This window comes from Botryllus schlosseri, chromosome 2, assembly GCF_051294905.1.
Source record: "Botryllus schlosseri isolate E-star chromosome 2, Bs_hap1, whole genome shotgun sequence".
Taxonomy (NCBI): Eukaryota; Metazoa; Chordata; class Ascidiacea; order Stolidobranchia; family Styelidae; genus Botryllus; species Botryllus schlosseri.
In genome coordinates, this window is record NC_137237.1 from 7,664,008 (window position 1) to 7,685,521 (window position 21,514).

Genomic DNA, 21,514 nt, shown 5'->3' on the forward strand with positions numbered 1-21,514 from the left:
AACGAGGTGCGGCTGTAGATTGCATTTGGAGTTGTTGCTGACCTCCGCAAAATGTACCGTAAGACCCTGAAGCAGACCAAAATTATTATATTGGTCATCATAACACCCCAGCCAATGATCAGCTAACAACCAGACGAGGGAACCCAGGCTTTCGAGCATTGGCCCAATAGCAACTATTGAAGTGAGTATATGTGTTCTATACCTAATATTAGGGTTACCGGGTACCATATTTTGGAAATCTGAAAAGAGGACACTTTTTCAAAATTCCGAGTCTTGTAATACCGGAGGTAAATCCTGAATTTTTTTTTCATATTTCGTGGTCGGCTGACCACAAAAAAAGAGAAACTTTCCAGCTCAACTCCCAAAATACGGTTTTTCTTTCACATAATCCGTTGGTTGACTGAAAAAAAGCTGCCGAAACAGCCGCCAAAGCGTTACTTCAGTGCCAATTTCGTGCATCTCATTCGAATTTCGCCCTATATTTGAGCGAAATTCTCAAAAAAGAGGACAAATCCTCTTAAAAGAGGACGTATGGTAGCCCTACCTAATATGGGTAGAAATTCGGATTCATTGAGCGCTGAGCCCCCTGTAAACATTAGTGAATAGGAATAAAATTGACACAGGATGTATTTTAACCAAAAGGAACATTCCAGCAGGATCAGACCAACGACTTTCCAAAATTCGTTTTCAAGGAACGCACTATCAAGATACTGAAGAATGTTTGATCGCATCAATCAAAACATACCATGATCCTCGGCGACCCAGGCGATGGTGAGACCGCCTATCTCGGAGTCGGAATATCGCAGGAGAAAGGTTCTGTTTGGCTTCGACAAGAGTTTATCCTGCGATTCGGCCTTACCGATAAATCCGATGATCGCTCTGAGAATCAAGAGTTGACCTGAGATTTTGAAACCAGACGAAGTCATACCGATCTCGGAGAGACGATTGATGGGATCGGTACCAGCTGGCAGACAAAAACACCCCAGATGAAAATGAAAACGTGTGTATTACGGCTGTTCAAAAATAACTATTTTTTTCATATTTTTAGACTGCTTGATAAACTCCAATTCCAATTCCAAAACTGTAGAAGCGTAACTATAAGAGTAGTAGATTTTGGATATAAAAAAATGGTAATTACGGTGGGATATTCTATCATCAAGAATTATGGAATTACCTAGTGTAAATACTGTTTTTTTAAATTCCAAAATTTGCTACTATAACTTCGCTTTTATGGGTTGGAAATGCGCCAAATTTGTTACGTATCGTTTTTTAGACAAATTGACAATTTCTATTCGCTAGCAATTCTTGGAAATTTGTTTTTATTTTATCTAACAAATCTGAAATTTTCTACTCTCATAGTTAAGCTTCCGCAGGTTAGAATTGAACCTAATTTGATGTGCAGCGTTATTTTCGCCAACCTAACAATTTCATCAAACAGATAGACAAATTTGAATATAAGTTATTTTTAACAGTCCTAGTGTATATAAACAGTGGAGGCCTACCAGAGGTGGTCAAAGTAGTCAAGAAAGCTACTCAAGTAGAAGTAGAAGTAGCGACGAAAAAATCTACTCAAGTACAAGTAGAAGTACTTCTTCCATAAGCAACCTAAAACTACTTGAAGTAGAAGTAGAATTTACTGACTTGTACAGTACTCAAGTAAGTAAGTAGTGGTGAAAACGATCCTAATTCGTTCACATTGATTGTAAAAAGGTGCAAATTGAGTTATGCGAAAGTTGTATAGGATACGGTGTGAACACTTTGCGTGATTAGTAAACGTTAATAAAAAATATGGTGGACCGTAAAAATGCCATATTGTGTAGCTTTATTGCCGGAAATTAAAGGCATTACTACACTTGCTTTTATAATTCAACATGTATGTTATCCAGACAAAAGAACTCATATTAATTAAAACTCAAAATATATGATACTGGGAATTAAAAGTGAAATATAAATACTACTTCTAAAAGTGGAGCATGTATTTCATGCCTTTAGTCCAGAAAGTTTTAAATGTGGTGTGCTAAAACAGCTCTAAAACTAAAAAAAAGTCAGAGTCCACATTTTCAGATTAGTACACGCCATGGACATGCTAGATTACGATATGACAAGTAAATGCTAGATTACGAAACATCAGTTTCAAACGTTATGATGAGCCATATATACTGTGATGAATTATTTCATATGGGCGACAATGTGGTGTAAACGGAGCCACGCCAACCCGCGACCTAAATTATATTCACCGATACTTTCGTGAAATCATACTGGTCCCTCCGTATCCACTGCGCGAAGCTTTACTCAACTTTTGTAAAAATTAAATGTTGATACTCCGTGAAAACAGCCCCGAAATTTCTCAGGCTATCTTCCGGATTGGAAGATTGAACTACTTCTACTTGACAAACTGAAAATAGCGAAAAGTAAGCAAGTAGATCACAAAATATTACGAAATAGAGGTAGCGAAAATCAGATCTACTTGAGTAAGTACCAGAAGTAGAGGAAAACTACTCGAGTACTTTGAAAAAGTAGAAGTACTTCGTTACTGACCACCTCTGAGGCCTACACCCTTTTCGGTTTAATTGGGTGAAATAACGTACCCGTCATTCCAGTGAACTTGAAGGTGTTTGCTTTTCGTAAGCTCCATCACGCCGTTAAACCACTGCCAAAATGTGAAGTTCCTCTTTGGTAGCGTTTCCCTGTTGAACTGCGCCCACGAAATGTTCTTCTCGGAATTTGGCATTACGGGTTGTTCTGCGGTACACAACGAGTAATTTCCCTTGGATCATCGCAAGACTTGGAATAGCGCAACGCGAGTATGAGCCACATAGTGAAAAGGATTCAAAATAGCCTTCATTCCTTTTCTATATATCGACTTGAGAGTATAATGCACAGTGGAAATTGAATATTGAAGTTCTGTACCTCCAAGTTGGAAATTGAAAATTAAATAGGAAATGCAGTGTAGTAGTGTACCGCAGACAACGTCACGCTTGTCCTTAAGATATTGTAAACATGACAGCAGAGGTGTCAACATTCAAATCGAAATACACGCAGGTTCTATTGGTTAAATACTAGTCAGAACTTGAGATTACCAGACCGCAATCTGATATATTGATGTCGCTTTTCGTTTTGTCTTTATGTTATATTCTAGTACTTTTCATTCAATGTGGAATGTGCATGCCTCCGCTTTACTGCGTCTATGCCAGGGTGGATGTCTGATTAAAAGACTTCTCCGACTTCTTTCGCCACCTTCCTATCTTTTCACTGTATAGCAATCTTGTGGTGTATTGATTGGATAAAATTAATAACAAACTGAAGTGAAGGTGGTCAGTGACCAAGTACTTCTACTTTCTCGGAGTACGCAAGCAAGTTTTGCCTAGTTGACTCGTTTTTGGATTTTGTGAGGTAGAAAGTATTTTTGGACTATGTTTACATCTCTTTATGAGTGAAATTGTCATATGAACTTGGCAAAACAGCACTGTGTCGCAGTAACTACACATATTTTCGAAAATTGCGGCTCACGGCTTCTATCTCTAATTGAGTACCAGAGCTGACTACTGCAATCCCCTCTGCATGACTGCGTCATACACTACATATCTAAAATGTTGACCCGCATTTTGCCATGCTTCCATAGAGCGAGATACTCACTAAAAATTTTGTAGGCAAGATACTGTTTCGCTTGTGAAGTCAGTCCCCGGTCACTTCTGGTTTCGTGCTTCCATTTATGGTCGAGGGCCTCGATCAATTTCGCCCACGGTACTTTGTCCGGCACTTGAAACGGTATCCGCCCCTGACACAAAAGCGACAGTGATTATGGAGACCAACCCGCTATCGCAACATTCTCAAAGCGCCAAAGTACACTGAAAGCCATCAAAAAAGTGCGTCATCTTTCCTTACAGATAGTATCATAATAACGGATAACCTCTGTCGCCCGTGGTGCTATTTGGATGAAGTACAAAGAAAGAGAATCACTCTGACCAAAATTACAATACATTAAGGTGGACGACTCAAGAATAACCTTGCAAAGTCTATCATTACATTGTCATTTGTGGCAAGTTGATCGTGACAGGGACAAAATACAAAATTACAGTGACCAACTCGTAAGATATACTAAATCACTAGCGATATCGCGGCGTCAAGCTCGACGTCATACTAATGCGTAGTTTTCAACAACCCAAATACATTATCGTGATTGAGCATGCGGACTTGAAACAAAATTACAAGGACGGCTCACACATTGAATTAGTTAACGCTCCTCAATTCCACCTGAACGTAAGTGAAATTCATAATTGACTGGTTCAGATTCGCAAAGGCTATAATTACACCATTTCAATGTCATGCAAGTAATCATAATTTTCTTCAGATTTGCCACGAGTTAACGCCACAAAATTACCCGTAACGATCGACAAACATTTAAAATTGAGTTAGCAACCCCCGGCTATCAGTGAGAGGCTGCAAATTATAGCGTGTTTCCGTTTCCATGCCGGTACCTCGTTGGCAAAAGCATTATCCCACAAGATGGTCGCTTTGGCATTGCATTCCTGGCTGACATTAACAATCGCAACAATGGGCAACGATATGGCCATAGGCTGAATGCAAAGAGAAATAGCCGTTAGCACGATCTCGATGTGTTTACCTGTTCGGCAAATGCGTTGTCCCACAGTATACTGGCGGCTGCGTTCGCTTCTTGATTACCATGGACAATCACGACCACAGGAAGAGATAAAGTCTGGTAGAAACACACGACAAAAACCTTTAGTTACGTAGGTGAAATGATGTCAGACAGAGTCCTTGGAATTGTTTAATAAACAAAATTGGCATTACATTTTCGGCAGTCACAAGACCACACTTGAGCCTGGCTTCAGGCAAAATCGCTACCACTTTCGGTAGTAATCCGTAATTCCAATAACAGCGTAGCTTGATTAACCATTCAACCGAGAATAGATCGAGCATTAATGTCTCGCCGCCTTGTCGTTCAATTACAATAGGGTACGTAGTTTCCTCAAGATATTACACTCGTGTTATATTGCTTCCTGCGAGCCATGAAAATATGGCAACTTCCTGCCTCAAAATGAACGCGCACGCGCCAGATCAAGCCTCTTACAAATCCGTATTTAATTAGGTACTATAAGCTAATCTGTATCGTGTAGGATTGAACAGTGTCTTCAACAACATGTAACTATGGACGAATGGTACCAACTCTATCATCAAAGTAAAATGGTAGGATCAAGTTGTGATGTCATTCCTCGAGCACTTGAGAAGCCACTCGATATCAGGACGTTCTACAACAATGATTCTGTTATCAACTGGTATCATTTAAGATGACATAATCAAACGGTCCTACTTGAAATTCACTCGGAAATTCAGAAATAAACGTAGGCCGATCGAGGCGCATTGTCAAAGAATTGTTATTTACTATGACTCCTGACATTTGAAGTCTACGCATTCTACGCACGCACAATTGCAGATAACTAATGAGGTATCAAATCCATCCCGTCCAAGTCTTGACAAGGAAAAGGAAACAATCAGTATCTTGCGCATCAAACATATTGTTGATGGGACGCTACCAGTAGACTCGGTAAATGTATCTACTACAAGTGGTGTTCAATTCTACAATGCACAATCTCAAAACAAAACATTAACACCGGATTCCGTTATATCCGGTTGAAATTTAGATATAAAACGCGGTGGCAGCTAAAAATAACAGTTGCATCCACCGGTTTGTCTTGGACAGGGCCTTACAAAATGATTAATACTGAGCGATTTGCGCAAATATTACCCAACAAACGTTTCAATTATCAACGCCCGAATGAGATGCACCGTTAAAAATAACACCAAGATAAACTTAATACGAATATCTTAATTTAGTTCGAAAAATTCCAGATACATAGTTTCCACATTCATTCATCCTTGGTTTCGTTCCGAAATTTAATATTACTAAATCCGCCACAGAGAAGCATGCTGTTATCAAACGTGAATATCTATAAATAACGCACATCATCATAAGGTACATCACAATGGCCCCACGGTGGAAATACATAATTTATTATTCCAAGGAATACCAATGGGAGCAGTTGGATGAGACTATCACACAATAGTAGACCGCTTTGGGAAAACAGTAGGCATTTACTGTAAAAGCGCCAACGTATGTCTACACTTGGACATCTGTTCTCGGCAAAACACAAATAAGCAGTAGTAATAACCTAAATAAACACCCCAGTGCGAAGATTCTGCTATTTCCTGTTTTGTAGAAGAGAAAATGATGAGACATTACGAATACTGAACAAATATAACTATAAACTATGCCCAGCGTGTTATGTTATTTGTGTGTAGGATTGTTATAAGTGTAGTTTCCATGAACTACCTGCATCATTGACTTGTTAATCATAGAGAAGCGCAGGAAACTAATGTGACATTACGAATACCCAAAAATAGAACTACAAACTATGCATAGTCAGCCGAGTTACTTGTGTGCAGCATTGTTACAAGAATCGTTTTTCGTACTACCTACCGATGTACAATAGCCAGAAACTATGTATCACAATGCATCACGACACGATTACCGACAATAGGAGAGCGCACCGAAACTTGTTCCCTTCATCCTTGGGTGAGGTTAAAGCCAGCGGCATAGTTAATAGATTTCGAGAGAAGAAAAACAATTTTCATGCAAAACCGAGACCCCGCGAGCCGCGATTACCTGCCAATGAGCGTCTCATTGACAGCGTAGATCTAACACTGCGGCATTCAACGGGAAGCACACATCCTAAACAATACCGAGAATTCTTTATGGCAGCGTCCAATTACCGCGCTAAGACGAGGTTAGCATTCGCGTTGTAATTGTGGCACTAATCAAGCTCACCCGAACTTGAAACACCAGTTCGTTACCGCCCACGCTGAACTGCGATTGAAACAAGACGGTGAACTTCTCTTCCGTCACCGACTCGGCGCCGCGCTTGTCGGAACGTTTTATCCTCCGCAGAGACTGCAACAGAACACGACGTAACACACGCCGAAAGTCATTTCCTGAACATTAGCGCGACATACCATGTTCCTGAAATTGACGCTTAGAACGCCCGACTGGGGATGGTACTCCATCACGCTTTCGCGGTTCAGAATTTCGCCGCTCATTTCGCTCAGGCTGGAATTGTGAGGATCGGGATGTAAAGCAATGCACGCCATAATGGCTAGGGTTCAAAGTAGCAAGCCTATCGTAGACTGAAAACAAACATGCATTCATTCACATTTTATAAACAACATGGGGGCCGAAACGGTTCGTAGAGGTCACCGGCCAGCAGAAGAATAGTGGGTGCATTATGCAGGGTTGCCATTGGTATGGATAAAATACCAAGGCCAGACAAAAGTTCTCAAATGGTTAAATGTGAAATATGTAAACTGATCACAAAATTAAAAATAGGTCAACTCCTTGGTTCAGCCAGTCCTAATATTATGCGTTCTCGGCCATTTTGCCGGGCTGATGGTTAAAATAGTTCATACTTTAGTACTTTTACGACCTCAGTGTCAACAATGAGGACAAATCTTGGAAGTGAGGACAATGTAGTTTTACAAGATATCTTCCTTCGAAATGAGGACGGTATGACATGACAACCCTGGTGATAAGTTTGTGTTCTTGCCACGCAAAGCGTTTCTACAATGTCCACTGTTGTAAGATGACAAACTACAACACTTCTCAATATAGCACCATTGTACGATTAGTAGTTCACAGCAGATCCTACTGACAAGCAGAAACTACTAAGGGAAAGCCATCGTTTATTTACTGCAGCCAGCACAACATAACCGGACCAATAGGATTTTGAGAAAGTGACAGGTTATGACCGTGTTACGACTGATATCTATTAGTCTACTCTACTAACACAGAATAGTCAGTGCAGTTGTCTGGCACTGGCGAAAACAAGAGTTAAGTTTCAGTATCGAAGATACTCGCACTGCTTACATATCGTCAGGTACACGGCTATTTATCATATAGATCAATGGATGGCAACTATGCGATTCCGACACATCCTTTATACCAAAGTCACAAACCGTCAACTTTATATCATAAATTTAGGAACATCTAACAGGAATAGTATTATGTCTTATAGTAAGAATCCTGGTTATTACTCTCGTGGAAATTACCACAAAATCATGTCGGAAAGCGGCGTTTCTTACGAGCATTAGCACACGTATCAATAATTTATTCATAGAACAATTAATAATGGGAAATGGTGCCGTGCAACATGAATCTTCGACGCATTCTAGCAATTGGAACGCAATTGCTGAATTGATGGCTACAGACCAAGGATCGCAATATAATATCCAGTTCCATCAAAGAACACACAGAGGCATAGCAACCTTTGCAATAGCAGACTTGGCATTACTTCGGTATTCAAAATGCAGAAAAATACATATTTGCTGAAGTCTACAAAGCCAATACCAACGTACAGCGACTTCTACTGTCCTAGGGGTGCTGATTTTAAAATAATGATGTAAATGCACAGAATGCTCCACTAAAGAAAAACACTGACAGCCAAGGTCATAACAGCATAATAAGCCGCAGAGTGGTATACAGACAAATTAGAACGAGTTGACCTGCACCATTTAATAGAAAACAGCTCATAAAGTACTATTCCTGTGGTACCGACATGATTGCACAGCAGGGGTGTGCATGCGTAGATTGTATGACATCGAGAACAGATGCCTATCTAATAACCAGCCCAGTGGTTCTCAACCCTTTTGCCCTCATGGACCGTGATCCTTCAACAATCAAAATGAATCCCAATTTTCATTACGACCGATGCACGATACTCAAATGTATATTGTGATTTGTGAACTTCAGTTCTGTGCCCCCTTTTGCTAGCTCTTATTACACGACCTCCAACTTGATCGTGATTGTCCGGTAAAAGAAATGCGATGCATCTCGCTATAGAACTCCATCGTAGTGCTAGTGTCGTTTAATTGCACTGTCGGAATTTAACGAAGTTTGTTCAGAAGTCTCCGCAGTTTCCACATATAAATTGTTCGAAAAGAGTCGTAGCCTACATTGAAACAGTTGCACCATTGTTACATACGCCCAAACTAGACTATAAACCCTCTAGTACGACATAACGTAGAAAATACATTGGCAGCTTATCAATCAATTTATAATTTGATGTTTCATTCCACTAATTAATGAAAAAGCGTCAGTCTTTTCGCATTTTGGAACTGAGATATAAAATTCTAGTACAGTTAGTCGACGGATAGGAAACTTGACACGGGCTGGCTGTTGAGAACCACTGAACCAACCTGTTTTTGAGCCAATTGCTAACTGAGCCTTTTTAAATATCAAGATCGTAAAGTCGTAGTAACGTTCCACCATTACAAATGAACTTCAAGAAGTACAAGACATCAGTGCAAGTCGCAGAGTCAGATAATTGCGCAGGTGTATCATTTAGCATAAGAATGCGAACAACCCCGTTCCACAGTATAATAAGACTACACCGGCATGTTGAAAGCAGCAAATCCAGAGTTAATTAAAAGCAACCAACCTCCTGCTTTCATTTTTTAATAATGCTTTGGCTTGCGCCTCGCTGATGATGCTGGCTTTTACCGTAGGCGGATTCATATGTATATTGAGTTTGCCTCCCACCAGTAACCTGATGGTAGCTCCGAAACGTGTCTGCGTCTTCAGAACTTGCGGCGGCTGCTTCTCGATTATAAAAGTGCTAAACAAACACACGCAATCAATGACCTAATTCAATCCGCATTATGTTAACACGTCGTCGCGGCCTAGGGTACTTACACCGATTTGGCCTACTTCAAACCAATAAGATACATGAAAATACGCCAGAAAATGACACCAGGAAATAGCCATGAAACAATCGACAGAATTTAGAGAGGCAAATGCATTCCTTACATAAGACAGACTATAAGCGATCAGCCGCATCACACTTGTTGGGATTTAGACATCGACGGTCGTCCATCCTTGACGGAAAATATCAAACAGTGACATCGACTGCAATTGGTAGTGGTAGCTTATATATTTTTCTTTGCTGATGGAATCATGGGTCATTGTATTGTGCCAACAACTTTAGTTGAGATAATTGGTAAAATGGTGCTAACTGTAGCACCATAACTAATACCACTACCCAAAACAAAAACAGAAGATTATGGCAACGGCGGTGTCAACAGTTCACAAAACAATGCTGTTGACAAGCCAGCAACGGTACCAACACATAGGCAGCTGAATGATACTTTTACGACGGATTGGTCCATTTCTACCCCAAAGCCGAGAATCGCTACCGAGATAAAACTACACAAGATCTCGACAAAATTCACAGCACATGCCGTTATAAAAGCGATTATACATTAACCATCCAATTATTCGGATATTTCACCTCCACCCCACCTTCCACAGTAGACCTTCGAGAATCGCCAATTTCAACTTTACACACTACTAATCATCTCTTAAGTATAGCTCACAGGGCAGATTTCAATTTCGACCAGGGAGTACCCTCACACATATTTATACAAAGGTCATGGAATCATTTAGTATCACTGAGCTACGATCAATCAGTATTCCATGATCGACAATAAAGGGGCACTGCACTATAAAAGCGATGTGGTCTCAAATTGAAGGGTAAAACGAAAAAAAATATTTTGCCACAGCCATTTTCTTGAGAACACCACCGTCCAGCAGTCACACAGAGATCAAACTTTATAGTTGTTAGCCGAAGTTGTGAAGGAAATATGTCGTGCACGCCAAGGTGGTTTAGATACCGCGTTTAACGGAAGATGTTCAGTCAGGAGATTTATGTCAAAATCAGGCCTAGTGTATTCTATTTCTTTACGACAGAAATAGATCATGTCCTATTGTTATGTATAAAACACTGTTAGACATGATTTATTTCTGTCTTGAAGAAATAGAATACACTATGCCCAATTTTGACATAGATCTCCTGATTGAACATCTTCCTTTGAATGCGGTATCTAAACCCCCTTGGCGCGCACCACATATTTCCTTCATAACATCGGCTAACAACTATATAACGTTTGATCTCTTCGTGACTGCTGGAGCGTGAAGTTTTTGTGGAAATTTCAATAAGTTACAGCTCGTTACGGTGGCGTTTTTTCCGTTTTGCCCTTCAATTTGAGACCAGGTCATTCTTAGAGTGCAGTGCCCCTTCAAGACACGGCCAAAAGAAAAGCTATCAGAACACCAGACTGGTCGTGTATGTCATGGAATTTTTAGCTGAGAATCCGAAGGGGACGAAAAAAATAATGACTGAACGTTCAAGTATATGGCTATGACGTTATCGCGCAGATCACCGGTACCAATGTAATATTTCAGCAAGGCAGACACTATGACGCGCCTACATAGATTACGTCAAGGGCAACAGCACCATTCGAATAAAACCATCCGCACCTCGTGACTAGAGTGGACAATAAAGCCGTGATAGTGGAATTCAATTCCGGAAGTAGATCCCGACCCGGATTGTTGATCGGTAGCTGTTGCCGTTGCAGTTCGACCTTCTTAATTTGCTGACGGTTCTGCCAGATGATTTCGGCTAGTCTTTCACACCTGCAAAACCAACAACGTCCTGTCGACGGCATATTTTGTACTCGCTCGCTGGCTTTCACACCCGACCGATCATCTCAAAATCGCAGTGAATTATACGTCACACTGGCGACATGATCAATGTCGTGGAACGTGCCAAAACAAGCTTGATACACACACAACCTGTTACAGCCAGCGAGCTATACTCAATTTAATCATAGCTTGTCAAATTGTTTGAGCCAAGTCTACTCTACAAATCTACATAACGTTCATATTATGCAGAGAGTTGACACATAACAGGCAAACCAAGTACGATTATTGAAGACAGCACTATGTAAACAGTCTTTGGTACCTACTAAAATAACTGAAAACAAACAAAAGCATACACAACATCTCCTACGTAACGCCATACCATTGTTGCAGCTGATCAAGATTGTTTTCGTGCTGGACGCCATTGTAGGCGAGCGCCTGGGCCCGTTTCCACTGGATTAGTTCCTCCTCTAAAATTTGACTCTGAAGTTGCGACAGCAAAGAGAACGTTTCCTGATGCTTATCGGCAACACCCTGAATAAACAAGGGAATAAAACCACGTGAAACCACAGACGGAACAAGTCATGTATAATTTGTGGCTCGACCAGATAAGAAAAAACAAAGTATAACCCACGAAATGCAGTATCCGTTCATCATTAGCTCGAGACTTGACATCAGCCAAAACGAAGACACAGCGGACCAATATTTAACCAACATACCTTCACTAAATTCAGATTAACCATAACCATCAACTTAGTTGACCCTGCATGTTTCCACCACAGGAATTAGCACTTTCGACAACACAGAAGACATCACCACGCGCTCTACGCTCTATTTTCGATCGTAAAGAGACCACCTCGCCTAATCCAAGGCCACAGAATAACTCGGTAAACATACCATTCTCAGCTGAAGAAGTTTCTGCGCTTCCAACCTCAAGAGCGAGTCCACGTCGTGTTGTTTTCGGATTAGTTTCTGTTCCGCTTGGATTCTGTCTGGGTCGCTGGGGAGGAGCTGTTGCACCTGCTGCAAATGCGCTGCAAACAAAAAAACGCTGCTGTAGGGAGTTGTTATCAGATTCGAAACCATAGCTTGTCAACGACAATGGCCTCAAGGTGTATTTTTGACAGGAGTATTTAATGCAGCAGCCTGCACGTGCTGATTTTGCAATCAGTAGAATAGTGGGGATTACATACCTGAACTGGGATATTATTATGAAAGACAAGTACAAAATCAAAATCTGTACGGTAGTTCTAAATCAAACTGTGCTGTGCAATTCCACCGAAATCCTATTGGACCATATTACTAAAACCATATCACAGAATTCGAATCAGTACTTATCAAACTGTAGCGTGTAATTCGACAAAAAACATATTTGACCATATTACAAAATCCGAATCTGCAGTTGTCAATAAACTGTGCTGTGCAATTCGGCCAAAAACAAACCAACAACACTATTCAAGCGACATTGGAAGCAGCAAAATGCATATAGATCAATTCATGTTTCTGCCTCTTATCCATTAGCCTCAAAATGACACGGCAGCACATAGGCTACTAACAAAAGTTCCAGTTTATTGAAAATGAGAACAGACAGGATAGAAGGACATATGCTTCTACTTAACTATCATATTACAGAAGAAATCTAGGTAGTTATATTTATATACTAAATTATATAATATTGCATACGTGGGCCTGGTTGATTTAGTCTCCAAATAAAGGAGTTTGTATACATCTAAACTCCATGTTGCAATATTTAAAGTTGTGCAAGTCCAAATGAAAACTTAACTTTGAGTTCCTATCATCAAAATCCAGCTCTTTCAGCAAACTGACATGAACAAACGGGAAAAAAACATGTCTTATACATTTTTCAGATCAGATCATTTCAATGTGGTGACAACGACCTTCAGTAGTATATTCATTTCAAATTCAAGACTACATCACACATGTTAAAGAACACTATGCATGCAACACTCCTGCAACACACCCAGATGAAAAATCTGCACGCATCTAGTTCTTCAAAATTCCATAATACTAAACACTAAACAATAATTAATCTCAGCTTCGCAAACAAAGTTCGGTATTTGCCCACCCGATTACCACGGATATCCAGGAGAAAATACCATCTCAACTCAAACACGTCATGTTGTCAAACAGAACTGGCAAATCAGAGAATAGTGGACTTCATGGAACCCATCGCAGGCAACAATCTTACCTCACTGGCAAAATACCGCAAGTTCAATTGAACATTATCTCAATAACAATATCAACATCAGCAGAACATTAATACGCCATTAAAATTTTCTTCAAGAACCACTTTTTGCCAGAAACTGATTACAATTACAAACAGTGAGTCAGACATGTTGATAGCAATCGGCCTTGCCACAAAATCATATCAACGAGATCGTAGTTGCGGCAAGGTAAAAAACTTTGAATTTTAGAATGATTATACCCAGCTTTGGTGCAGCTGGACAATATTGGCATATTGCTTTATCAAAATTCTTCAACTCAATATTTTAGGTATATATATTGTATTGAACTCATCAGAGGACCTCATAATAACCTCCATGGCAATTATCAGCAATAACTTACTCCGAAATGAAAGTACTTCAAGCGACAAAATGTTAACAGCCCAGACCCCATTTATCAGAGCTAGGATAGACAAAGCCTCGCAATAATTGGCACAACGGAATCGTCATTACATTACAGGTACTATATTTCATGAGAAAAGCCTTTTTAACTTGGGACGCGCCATAACTGTTGGCAAAGGGTGCTGTGCGTTAGAGAGGCCTACACAAAAATAGCAAAATTGGCATGGACAACTGCAGTACACATTACCAAGCATAAGGAAACGCCCATGTCACAAGTCTATTTATTTCCGACTTGGATACATACCAGTCTAATATTTGACAAGTGATCGACGTAACGTATCTGCACGCATCACTAGAGACACACTATCACAAAATAACTTAGTCGCATGCCAACGAGAATGTAATGTCGATAAATGACAATGCTATACTGTATCCATAGCCTAATGGAATAGATATTTCTGTCACCCGTCACACATTTCCACAAATATTGAATGTTAGCACAGAGCTTGTCAGATAACACAAAATGACAACCCTGTTTCTGTGCAAAACAATCAGAAAATAGTCAATGGAGAAGCCCCAAGAATTCATACACACTTATATTTCCAAGTAAAACGCACACCCGCGAACAATCATACTTATATCCATATACTTACAACTGATTTTAAGACTCTCTTGATAGTGAATAACGAAATATTCCTGTTTAGATTGTAGTTTCCTGAGGTCATTGTCGGTGTCACGAGTCATGTTTGCCAGTGTTTCGAGCTCCTGGTTTATCCGAAGCACCTTCTCGGTATGTTGCGAGAGATGCGTCAACGCACCGCCGTCTCCTAGCTGTTAAAACACACCGAGCGTTTGCACAGAGTGCATGAAAAACAACACAAAAGCTGCATCACTTACCGAGTTTGATTGATTGACAAAACTGGACTCAGTTGCTAAAATCTTTTTGGCGGTTCTGACCAATTCCAATGGAGCTGGACCGTAAATATTCTGCAATGATGGAATATCGGGCTAAATTATAATTGCCGGTAACGGAATCTCAGACGTATGCTCATAGAGTCAAACCGAAATGGCAATATGTATGCAGAATAACAAACCCGTCTCAAGTTATCATTTGCAGGGAAACTGAACTATGAATCATCATAACAGGATAGATTGACAGATTTTATTTCATGTTACCGGAATATCAATAAAGCTCCAGTATGCACCGACGCAGGTGCCACCTGCACAAGTTCCCAGCGGCAATATTTGGCAAGAGGATACAATAAATGTATAAACCATAAAGGTAGGTAACTGGAGTAAAAAATATTTGATAGAAATCTCTTTTACCATAGGATATCATCTCCGGCACGGAATTAGTGAACCAATGCACTCAAAAATAGAACTACATCAGCGGAGAACACTGGTGTTCGAATCAACGCTAAATCATTATACCTAACTGCTTACACTTGAAGACAGATTAGCGCAAATCACAAATTACATGCAATGCGCCATCCAGCTGTTCATTATGATATCTGTTTTGATAAATTAGATTTAAAAAGTCATCGGGTTTCACCCTTCCATTAATCTTCATATAGGTAACTGCACTGCAGACTTGATTTACGACGTCCCAGATAAAATATTTACAAAGCGCACCTTGAAATGGTTAGCGATCTCACTGAAACGCAGTCTTTGAAGGAAATCCCGCGCCTCTGTGAGACTGTCGCATTGTCTTTCAATATCGGTCAAGAAGGTGTCCAAAATATGCCTCGCGTGAAGTTCATCGTTGATATTATCCGGGTCTAATTGATCCCTGGTGGAAAAAGATAAGTCTTGGTGATCGAGTGGTGGGGAGCCAAAAAAGACATTGCACAGACCATCGCCTGCTTTCAATGAGATCGGCGAAATAATGACGGAATTCAATAGGAAAATTCGGACCGTACAGGTTCTGAAGTTGTTGCAATGCATCTCCTTCCAACTCCCGTACTTGGGCCCACAACGACATCCCAGAGCCTTGATTGTGGTCTAAAAAGCAGGAACAGGATGAAGCGGCAATTACAAACTGTAGTGTATAGCCTACATTTATTAAGATATTGAAATTGCACATCTTGGAGGGGTCACGTCATGGTGATGCATATTTTATCAGCATAGACAGAGTTATCGAATTACCAACTATGGACCCTACTCGCGATGATTTAGTTTATTGTAATTCCCCACAATGTATGTGGGTGCATGTTCAATATAACTGATAAAAAGTTGTGCTGATTGTGCAGAAGAATGGCAAATCGCAAGTAGCGAGAAAAGATTTTGTCAAAAGACTCATGAGCATGAATATTGCTAAAATAGTTGAGCATATGCCTGTATTTATATTTTGACTGTATCTTAGCCTGATTTAAATTTCGTTGAAATGCCCAAGACCAAGCTAAAACTAAAACTAAAAAGCTAATCAAAAAAGTTACGATTATAAAATTTCAACTCAATAGCAATAACACCATTGAAAGAGTGATTAGATGTAGCCCATGAAACGGACGACTAGGAGATCCCCTATCTAGACTAAACCCCAAGGCACAATTTAATGAGAAGAACCATAATCGGAATTGTGAAAAGAAAACCAAGGAAGTCAATAAGTATGAAATTGTAATAAAAATGTGATCGAAAATCACAAAAATTAGTAATACAAAGTTGTAAATAAATTACTAGAATCCTAGATCTGTTTTAGAAAATAAGAAAGGTTTGCGATTTTGTAAATCAAAACCAAGTGGGCTAACACTACACAGTTCTAATTATCAACTCAAGCATAAAATCTTTTTGACCTTAAAATTGTGCTTGGTGTTAATTGCTTCATGCATGGGTGGACACCTCTTCCTGGGTAAATATTTCAATCCAACAAAAACCACCATTCCTCAACAAATTTTATAGTGCATTTCTATTGTATTATGTATTTTCTCAACTTGCTTCTCAGACGCTAGACGCTACACAAAGATTACAAAGATGAAAGACTAATAATAATATACATACATACAGGGGTATGGTCGATACAGCTACTGTTATACACACATTAATGATGCCATACAAAGAATCAATAACAAGCATTGTTATATAACATATAATTGTGGAAAAAAGAGACCAATTGCCATACGTTAGGAAGTAGGCCTACTTTGATATAAAAAGGATTATCCATAATAAAGTTGCATAACAAAATAGCCTACTTGGAAGCCACCAGAGCGCAGAAAACTGATTACAGGCAGAATTTGACATGCACATTAACATAATAATGCAAATTGTGTGCGAGCTTATTGCAAATAGCGACAAGGAATGAAACCACATGACGTAATTCACAAAGTAAAAAAATTAACCTTAACGTCATCATCAACATTCCACATCCATGAAATTTTCGAACCGAATCTACCATAAAGAAAATACACACTTTACCTATCCCGGCCGGTTCCATCTTGATATTAGACATGCCATTTGGCCCATTTCGCTGCATAATTCACAATTTCTAGCCTTCGGTAGAACTCAGCGGGAAAGAAAGCCAGGCAATTATCCCTGGCCGCTATGAAAAGATAGCAAATTATAGATAAAATTAAAGGATCAAATTGTACACTATCAGAACTTCAACACTAGTGATTAGAAAAATATGCACCTCGGACAGAAGGGACACGGGTCTTGGCAGCACGGTCAGCTATACTATACTATATCCAACATTGCTATAACTGGAAATAGGCACAGCGAGCCACAATTAAACCGTCTGAAAACTGAAACTGCTTAGTGCTATCACTATTATTTACAAGGTACGGATGCGACGAGTCAGTTGCTAATGATAGCGCATTTCGGTTTTTATAAGCTAACAAATCATTGGCGTAACGAGAGATCGAAATAACTAGGACGTAGCGAGCAAACAACAACTTCCGCCAACGCTGTAGGAAAATCCGAAGCGCTGATTACATCTCGCCGCGATGCTGCAGCGAGCCTTGCGGCGCCGACACTGCCGAGAGCGTGCCATTGTTCCAGCGCGCGATTTGAACTCAGTTTCCTGTATGCGAATGCACGATCCAATTAATTTTTACTTCTTTCAATAGTTCGCTACAAGCGGGTAACCTTCAGTTTCGATATTACCCTGTCTCGCGGCTAACAAACACGAATAGTTAAGTGGCACCGTCACAAGCCGACCGATTGCGTACGGGCTGATATTTAACGTTCCTAGCTACATAATACAGCACGATAGCTACTATACGCAGGCTGATACGCAACGCATCGATCGATTTTTGGAAGCATGGAATATGACGTTTTGCATATGCCGAGCGAATCTTTTGTTAATACGTCTTTTGTACTCGCCCAAAAATAGTCGGGAACGCGTCACGCCGATGCGTATGCCGAAATCCTAGCCTAGACTGACAGCGAATCCCGCGACGCTGATTTATAGCGTTTGTGATTAAGCCAAATAAGGCGTAAGATGGAGGCAAATCCGAAAATGTCATCGTTTTACGGTTGCTGTACAAGTGTACTGTACATGACTTTATAGAAGCCGAAAAGAAGCCTTGCAAAAGCAATTAATCGAGTCGAGCGCATTAGTCGCCCGAGGCTAGGGTGCCCAAGATTAAACAAGCTACCATCATTCTCCCCACTAAACTATTAATCGCCGTTGACTATTTAATGTGTAGTGTGTGCCGTACTTGGTACACACTGACGTAGATCTGCACGAGAGCCTGCACCACCGCGACTAGTAAATATGCCTTTCCGTAGAAATGCGGACTGAGGTATAGCGGAGAAGTATGGAAATCTGCAAATAACAGCTCCATACTGACATCTCACTAATAGAAGCACGACCACTGCGAGATTCGCGGCGAAACTGATGCTTTAATAGCGTGGCAGAACCCGTATGACATAAGGCTCAAGGCGAAATAACGCTAACGGAAAATTCGAAATGCACGCGAGACTATTACGACCTGTTTTGATTTAATAATACCAATTCGACACGAGATTATGACGGGCGTAATATAAAAATAAACTGGCCGTGACTCTGCTGGTGAGGAGTCCAAAACGAATCGGAGGCGATGATTAATTACTCTAGCGAGGGCAATCTTTCTTCGCAAACTTACCGCTTTAAATGGGAATCGGGAGGAAATAATATCCGCGCAGGCGCAACAATTGCAAATTTCCTCGTGTACGGGCACCAAGTTATTCTTTCTAGCACAACAATTTAGCCATGTGAAATCGGATCTCGACTTCCGTCTTGAAGCATGATCATTATTATATAAGTTTATTAATTTTTTACTTATTAATTCAACCATAACTTATTTTCCAGTTGTAGGCCTACTCAGGCTGCAGTTGACTTGACGATTTCGCATTACTTCACTGAGACACCTAATCGTTTTTGCACTATTTTGATCAATTATTGTTTAGAGTGGACTGTTGCTATAACAAAATAAACTTGATTGATTTATTCTAGAAATTAGCCTTTTGAAGTACTGGCATGGCGTTGGTGGAATAAAGGTTAGAAGTAAAATAAGTAGTTAAGCTCAAATAAAACATTCGATCATGTGTGTGACGTAATTAAAAACAAGAATACGTTTATCGCAGACCGATTCGTCGCAACAAAAGGTCAGGCATTGAAAACAGGGGTGCCCAACTTTTCCCAGATGGGCTGCGTAACTACGTCTGCATTACACTATTAGCTTACTCACAACCACCGAAGACCTTATCATCGCTCAAACTGTCAAGATTCTGCGCAGTGTATATTGAGGTGCTGCCCTTTAGCATTGGAAAGTCAGAGCTTGTACTGGCTTATTGTTTGGTGTATTACTGAGCAATGATTTAATATTTTAACATCCTTTTTATTAGGACAATAATCACCAAAGAACATTTGGTTGTAATCTGCCCGCGACATACATAATGGTTGGAAGAATATCCTTGCTACTTTTTGCTGATAGATGGTGAAAAAACCAACAAAGCTGACATGTTTGTTTATTATTACTATTATTTCCCAGGCAGGTTATGAGCACTTAAAAAAGTTTTAAATATTGGTTGCATAGGCACAGATTCTTATCTTTTTTAATCAAGTTTATGGTTGAATGTTTAAATTATTTATTTACATCTATTGCCTAGACCAGGGGTTATTTAGGGTTGCCCGACATATGAGCATGCGACACAATGGAAAACGACAGTTCAGCATGGAACACATCAGCATGCGTCACTTCAGCATGTGAGTGTATAACCCAATAACTTACCCTAACCCGAAACATAGCATAACCTAACCTAACCTAGCCTAACCTAACCTAAACCCTAACCCAACCATAAACCTAACCTAACCTACCCCTAACCCGTAATTTAACCCACATGCTCATGTGACGCATGCCAAATTGTCGCATGCCGAAGTGTCGCATGCTGCAATGTCGCATGCTCATATGTCCACGGACCGTTATTTAGATATGTATCAAGCTATAGGTCTTAAAAATGAGCTATGCTTGGAAATCCTAAACTAAACTAAAAAAGTTACCATGCGCAAATGCCAGCCATGCATGACATTCCACACCTGCAATCAACTACATAACCGCCAAAAAAACAAGGCTGAATAGCGGAGACCACAAATACTTGAAATCAGAGCAGCTCAAATGAATAAGATTATCAGACTAGATCAGTGGTTCCCAACGTGGGCGATATCGCCCCCCAGGGGGCGATTTGGCGGTCTAGGGGGCCGAAAACGACGAAGGGGGCGATAGGGGGGTGAAAATGGACAAAGGGGCGACAGGGGGCGAAAATAGCAAAGGGGCCGATAAGGGGGCGACACGTCGCGTTAAAACGGCTATATCGGAGTCAAGTCGGAGAAATGACCTTTTTATTTTTTTTTTTAGGTAACCCACGAAAAATTGGTTGCAAAAGAGTAAAACTCGGCATCGAGCCTCTTTTTTTTAGTCAACCCACCGGTGATATTACAGTTTGTATGCCCATTTTTCGGTTCACAGAATTTGGGGGGCGATGATCAGTGTTGAACTTGAAAAGGGGGCGATGGGTCAAAAAAGGTTGGGAACCACTGGACTAGATGAATATAATTATATGTATTCCGCAGAATTAAATCCTCTCCCCCTCTCTCTACATAATTAAGTATAAACTGAATTATTGGGCAAAAGGAGTCGATGAGAAGGGTGCACACTGCACAGCTGCATGAAGATGTGGAATTTTCGGTAGTATGCTTTGATACAATAGTAAGTGTCGTTTTGAGACATTGGTCAATAAGCCCCACTCTCTTCTCTTTAGCAAAAAGCATACTAAAATAGTGTAGAAATGGAAATTCTCGCATTTACCTGATTTCTTTTCAAATATACATCAAGATTATCAAACCGTCTTTAATAGAAGTGCTATATACCATTTTTGATGTTACACACGTTGTACCATCACTAAATAA

The 21,514-nt window shown here is 40.2% G+C and overlaps 1 protein-coding gene across 7 annotated transcripts in view; it reads right to left on the bottom strand.

The window, feature by feature from the left end:
- Positions 1–21,514, bottom strand: part of LOC145433238 (signal transducer and activator of transcription 5B-like) — a 29,862-nt gene that overhangs the window by 5,110 nt on the left and 3,238 nt on the right. For 3 of the 7 annotated variants that reach the window (XM_080310270.1, XM_080310276.1, XM_080310273.1), the window contains exons 2-16: positions 17,542–17,665; positions 15,987–16,134; positions 15,766–15,922; positions 15,031–15,120; positions 14,787–14,964; positions 12,446–12,582; positions 11,931–12,082; positions 11,387–11,542; positions 9,510–9,686; positions 7,033–7,126; positions 6,848–6,970; positions 4,479–4,577; positions 3,637–3,778; positions 2,589–2,742; positions 746–879 (exon numbers count right to left, since the gene is read on the bottom strand). In XM_080310270.1, coding sequence (XP_080166396.1) covers positions 746–879; positions 2,589–2,742; positions 3,637–3,778; positions 4,479–4,577; positions 6,848–6,970; positions 7,033–7,126; positions 9,510–9,686; positions 11,387–11,542; positions 11,931–12,082; positions 12,446–12,582; positions 14,787–14,964; positions 15,031–15,120; positions 15,766–15,922; positions 15,987–16,134; positions 17,542–17,599 — 1,999 coding nt within the window. In that variant the 5' untranslated portion in view covers positions 17,600–17,665. Of the gene's footprint in view, positions 1–745; positions 880–2,588; positions 2,743–3,636; positions 3,779–4,478; positions 4,578–4,624; positions 4,718–6,847; positions 6,971–7,032; positions 7,127–9,509; positions 9,687–11,386; positions 11,543–11,930; positions 12,083–12,445; positions 12,583–14,786; positions 14,965–15,030; positions 15,121–15,765; positions 15,923–15,986; positions 16,135–17,541; positions 17,666–17,755; positions 20,501–21,514 lie in introns of those variants that run through there. The other 4 variants (XM_080310271.1, XM_080310272.1, XM_080310275.1 and 1 more) reach the window with 4 other exon arrangements.